Raw genomic sequence first — 6,000 nt, forward strand, 5'->3', positions numbered from 1 at the left:
CATCTACAAGACTTTAAACCATATAAAAGCTTACCATCAAGACAAATAAATATCATATTAGTGGTTAGGGTTTACAATATTTAAAGGATACAAGTAACATGTCCAAAAAAAACCGTGAATAACAAACACATATTTGTAGGGACACGATAGAAGTCGATTTAAATAGATAGTGACATGAAGGAAATCGATATAAAAACATAACAAAATAAAAACGCGTACCGACTAATGCATTAAAATTATTATATTACTTAATATTATTATTACTATTATCGTGTGACGCTCCTTTTCGTGTTATAAAACCAAGCCCCGAAGACAGCATTACATTACATTTACATCACCCGACATTTCTAGAAAAACCTCGAAATTAATTTCCAATGGGACGGAGCACTACCACGGCGGTGGCTATCGCGTTCTTGGCTACATTAGTCATCATGTTGCCGGAAGTCTCCGCCAGACGATTAATCGTCGGCGGAAGCATGGGCTGGACTACCAACGTTAACTACACTCTGTGGGCTGGCAACCAAACCTTCAACTTCGGTGACTGGCTCTGTAAGTATTTATTTCTCTCTCTCAGATCTACTGTTTTATTTTAATTAATTACTGTATTTGTACACGTAGATCTGTCATTTTGAACCTAATTGCACTAGATCTTTCTTTCTACCCTGATGTTGTTGATATATTGTTTCATTATATATTGCCTAGGTTTTGCAATTTCTAATAGTTATATCTGTTAATTGTTAATTGAGTCTGCTAATAGAGATGTGCATGGTTCGGTTCGGTAATTAGCTGCAACCAAATTAATCAATCAGTTTTCGGTTAATTGGTTTAGTTTATTCGGTTTTCAGTTCGGTTAATAAACAAAATCGAATTTGAGCTAAAATTTTTACTTAGAAATACGTGAAATGGTTGTATAAAAAAATAACAGGTAACTGATTTTCGGTATATTCGGTTAATTTTGGTCCGGTTTTGTCGGTTTTTGGCTCGGCTCTGTTAACGATTTGGTTGTTGCACACACTCTTAATGTGCAATGAACGTGTAGATATGATTTTAGATTGCAAGAAGTTGATCTGAGAATTGGATTACATAATAAAATGTTATATATGTCAAATTTAATATGCATATTAGTACCAATACTTGTGAATATTTTGCGTTGTATTACCTGTGAGTTGTGACATTAGATATATTTTGGATCTTAGTTATTACTGTTAATTTTTGTTCTGCAGTTTTCGTGTACGACAGAAACCAAAACGATGTGATTGAAGTGAACAAGACCAACTATGAAACGTGCAACGCTGAGCATCCGGTTCACAATTACACAACAGGAGCCGGAAGAGATGTAGTGGAACTCAATGTGACCCACGACCGCTACTTCATTAGTAGCAAAGGGTCATGCTACGGTGGCATGAAGCTGCACGTGCACCTCGCTCCTCTACCACCGCCTCCACGAGCCGCACCTGCAAAGAGTGACTCCTCAAGTCTCACTGTTGTTCTCAGAAGCCAGCTGGTGGTCCCAGCTGTCGTCACGATTGCCGCCATATGGGACTCGTTACTTGTCCGTGTCTGATGCAGAATTCAATTTGGTGATATGATAGATTCTACTGCGTACACATTATTGGTTTCTTTTTTGATATTTTTTTTCAGTTGTTTGTTGGCTGTTCATTATAGTTTGACCAAAAAAAAAAGAGAAAATTGAGTAATGGGTGTGATTGAGTTGGATAGACGCATGTAATTGCACATTGATTGTTATTATTTATGGATTATTAATTTATTCCATTCCATTGCGTGACTGGCGGATTCCGCTATCATTTTTTCTCTTTGCACATATGGCTTTGTCATCATCTCCTAGAAGTTTGACCCTGGTTGGGATTAGGAGTGTTTGGATCAATTAGAATCAGAATCAGAAGTGGGTGTTTGGGATTCCTTATTTATCGTAAAACGTTTTTTTAATAAGTTATAATGTGCTGACTGATTGACTTATTACTCAAAATACCGTAACTTACTAAACATCTTATTAACTTATTAAGGAGCCTAAATAAGCAATCTCAAGCATCCCCTAAATATCTATTTGGTTGATACAATTTTAACCTTTACTTTCACTGGCATTGCTTATTTATGTGGATTGGCTCTATTGATCAGTAAGAATAGGTAGTATCTATGTAGAACTTTCATTGACATGCTAATTTTTTTTTTCATACAATACACAATCAAGTCTTCTGTTTTCTACCATTTGGTACTTATTTAATGATTTTTGTTCAAAATCGGGAAAATAGAATAATAAAAAAAGTTATAATAGTAAACCCGAGCCAACATGGTGATGTTGAAAAGGCAATAGCCAATAGACATCAATCATGTCATTGTAAAAGGCCAGTAAGAATGTAACTTTTTAAGAGACCAGTCATCAGAATTGTTCTTACCAAATCAAAATAATTGTGGATTTTTCTTTTGTTCACAATGATGATTGATGCATCTAAAAATGTTAACGGTATTTGAGATTTGACAGCCCTTATGTATCTCATGTGGACCATATGATGTTGATTTTCCAAAGACTTAATTTACTTAGAACTCTCTACACCTCATTTAGTTATGAAGGTTTTGTATATTTTAATTCTCTAGATAAGCCTTTTGAATTGTGTACTCACTAGTCATTACTTTCAGATTAAAGTAATTTGATTGAATGCTAAATCCTTAATTGAATAATTCAAAAGGAAAAAAACGAGTGTGCAAGTTTTGTCATGCCTAAATAAGTCAACATCGAAATTTGGTGTTACATTACATATACTTTATTCGCTTTTATTTTTAATCAACTAAACAGCATCTTGATTTGGAGGTAGCCTTGTTTCACTTAGGAGAAGCCCCAAGTTCAAGCCCTGCTGGTCAGCGCTTGCATCGGGGTTTTTCCGGTTGTTGGGGGGTTTTTGTTTACGGGGTTTTCAAGTCAGGCACGAAGTGTTAAATAACTGGGGATGGTGAAATCTCGTCGCATGTAGATTCGGAAAAACGTTGTTGAAAAAAGTAATCAATTACATATTAAAAACAAATTTTGCATAACAATGTTACTTTGGTTGTTCCTTATTGCGAACCAAATCATGACAGGCGTTGGAATGTGTGGACAATATGGCATTATATGGGTGTTATAGGGGAAAATAAAGCCTCTACACTATTCTCATGGGGCATTATATGGGAATTTTTATAAATCCCAATGTAGCTTGAAAAGTAATGAATGAAGGCATATTAAGAACAATAGCCATTACATATATTTTTGCTTAAATAAATAATGATGACGTGGCGGAAAATAACTCTTATGGGGCATTAATCATTGCCAGTCGTCTAAGCATGATATACTTGGCAATTACCCCCCCCCCCCCCACCCCAATCATAAGTCAACTTAGACCATGTGCAATGAGTTAATGCATAAGGAATTTAAAGAAATTATGATTGGACGAAAATACTCCCTCACATGGTGGTTTTAAGTTTTAACGGGGAACTTTAACTTTGTTAATCAATTGGACTGGAATTGTTACAATATGAAACTTTAATGATGCAAATTGTTAAAGGTTTATTGATTGGACCAAAATAGTTACAACAACAAACCATGTGAACCAAAACATGAGTTCTCTCCTTATACAATTAAGGAGGGAAAATATGCAATTGAAATATATATTTAAAAAGTTAGGGAAGGAAAAATATACAATTGCCCTTAAAAATAAAATGAGTCAACCTCAAACTAACCTAATCCTAACCATTTAGCTAAACTTGATTGTGAGTTCAGTATTTTAGCACATTTAAGCTAAACTGAAAGCCAGAAATTTTAGGTAAAATAATCAAAATATGTATCTTTCGCCAACAATTTATCAAAATAAGCAAGTGAATAGTTCCTAACTAAAATAGGCATAGTCGATGAAATACTAACACACAATCCTGTATGTTTTACCACTAGACACCAAATGAGTCTACAAGGAACTTCAAGCAACACTGAGTTGACGAAATCACTTTCGAACATGTTCGCGACTGGGCTACATTGGTGTCTAATTAAGCTCGAAGGTGAGACACCACATCAGTCATACAATAATTGCAAAGTTTTTCTTTCCCAAAAAACATAAGAAGCAGTGTAAGTCACCAATATTGCCTAAATGCTGAAGGTAAGACACCACCTTAGGGTTATCAGGGGCGGATTTAGAGCTTAGGGACGGTGAGCCAGTGCCCACCGTAACATGCCACCGGAGTGTCGATTTTACGGATACGTGTTAGCATATGTAAGTCAACCATCAGTCAGTGCCCACCGTCCACCAGTTACGGTAGGGATGAATACTAAAAGTGAAGAGAGAATGAGTTTAAAAACTGTTGGCTTGTATTATTTTCCGGTCGCCGGCGATGATAAATGGGTGATGCGTTATATTGAACAATGTGTAGGGAGTGGGGACGGTAAGTGATGATATAGGCCATAGGGTCCTTTATTTGATCTATGTGTCGTTAGAATTGTTTATTATTTTAATTATTTTTAGTACATTTGTTTATCTTTTCTTTTTTTTTTAAAGTCAAATGAAGAAAATTTTATAAATAAATAAATTTATTTTAGTACATTTGTTTGCCAGTTAACTTGTTTTGTACTTTTTAGCATTTTCTTTTCTTTTGAATCGTTTCTACATTTGAGTATTTTAAGCTATTTGATTTAAAGTTTTAAATATTTAATAGTTTTTTTATTTAAAGTTTATTTAACATTCTGTTTGATAGTACTTAATAACTTATTTTATATGATTTATGGTATAATTTTTAATAAAATACAACTTAATTATATATTTATTATATGTATATAATATAATATGCATTTTAATTTTTAAATAGTATGAAAAAACAGCTTACTCTCACCCGTGTCTCGAGGGTTCATTTCGTACCCAGGCCTTCAAAATTGTTGACCGGCCCTAGTTTCTTTGGTCCAACCGATTTTTTTACTCAATCCATTTTATGCCCCCATAATAAAGATTTCTAGATCCGCCACTAGTTACTATTATTGCAAAGCTCCTCCTATCCCAAAAAAAAAACATAAAAAGGTCATGTAGCTCACCCATATCTAGGACTGACAATTTAGACACGAAATACAAATACATGACACAAACCTACACGACTTTAACAGGTATCAAGTATGGCCTTAATTGGTTTCGTGTACTAAACAAGTAGACACAAATCAACCTGTTAATTTTCATGTCTAATCAGGTTAAATAGCCGTTATATGTTAAGTACCAGTTAGTATATGATTAGATTTTTTTATAAATAAAAATCTATACACTCTAATGAAAGGCTACAAGTTTTGTCGTTTGTCATTCCTACATTAAACCTCACCATTTTTAAAAAAATTATAATAGTTACCATTCTTTAAATTTATGCTTCAAATTTTGTTAATTTAATATTTACTTTTTTTTGGAACGACCAACTAAGTAACGCCGGGTACTCCGTACATGGCCCCCATTGGCTAAAGGTAGCCCGAGCCGGCCACGAGTCCGGACGGACGAAGCCCCTAGCGGTCCACCTATTGAGGGATTCCCAGGACTTGACCTCGACGCCCGCCAAACGGCACGACGGCGAGAGGCCGGTAAAACCGTGTGTGATCAGGACTCGAACCCTGGCAAACCAGGGTCATCCCTCATATCTTCCATATAAATTGGTGATGATAGTGAGGTTTGATCCCCCTACGTCATATTTTTTTCAAACATTTGATGTTTATAATTATCTTTTACTTTAAAATTGTTTTAAAGACTATTGTACAACGACTGTATTAATAGTGTTTAACAGATTTATTGTTTATTGTATACTGATTATTTATTAAATATTGTATTTTCAAGAATTACTCGTGTAGTACACGGGCCTCAAACTAGTATATAATAATATAATATGTTATATACCCTAAATAGTTAAACCCTAAATTTTTATACCAAACCATTGAACACGACGCACATAATTCCAATCCAACATCAAGCAGCCCTTCGATCCTCCGGTCTACCTCTC

General features: G+C 34.7%; 1 protein-coding gene across 1 annotated transcript; it reads left to right on the forward strand.

Moving 5' to 3' along the window:
* The first annotated feature begins 324 nt into the window (after nucleotides 1–324).
* On the forward strand, nucleotides 325–1,768 carry LOC143596309 (early nodulin-like protein 17). The gene is made up of 2 exons (XM_077075115.1): nucleotides 325–549; nucleotides 1,224–1,768. The coding sequence occupies exons 1-2, from the start codon at nucleotides 375–377 to the stop codon at nucleotides 1,562–1,564; spliced, it is 516 nt and encodes a 171-aa protein (XP_076931230.1). The 5' UTR covers nucleotides 325–374; the 3' UTR covers nucleotides 1,565–1,768.
* Nucleotides 1,769–6,000: the final 4,232 nt, after the last annotated feature.

Source organism: Bidens hawaiensis, unplaced genomic scaffold, assembly GCF_021521415.1.
Source record: "Bidens hawaiensis isolate Kalapana, Puna unplaced genomic scaffold, B.hawaiensis_p1.1 tig00001721_1, whole genome shotgun sequence".
NCBI classification, from domain to species: Eukaryota; Viridiplantae; Streptophyta; class Magnoliopsida; order Asterales; family Asteraceae; genus Bidens; species Bidens hawaiensis.

Excerpts from the sequence above, each read along its gene's own strand:
- LOC143596309 (XM_077075115.1), top strand. The coding sequence starts at position 375 with ATGGGACGGAGCACTACCACGGCGGTGGCTATCGCGTTCTTGGCTACA. Across the intron at positions 550-1,223 it reads CAACTTCGGTGACTGGCTCT|TTTTCGTGTACGACAGAAAC; the intron begins GTAAGTATTTAT and ends TTTGTTCTGCAG.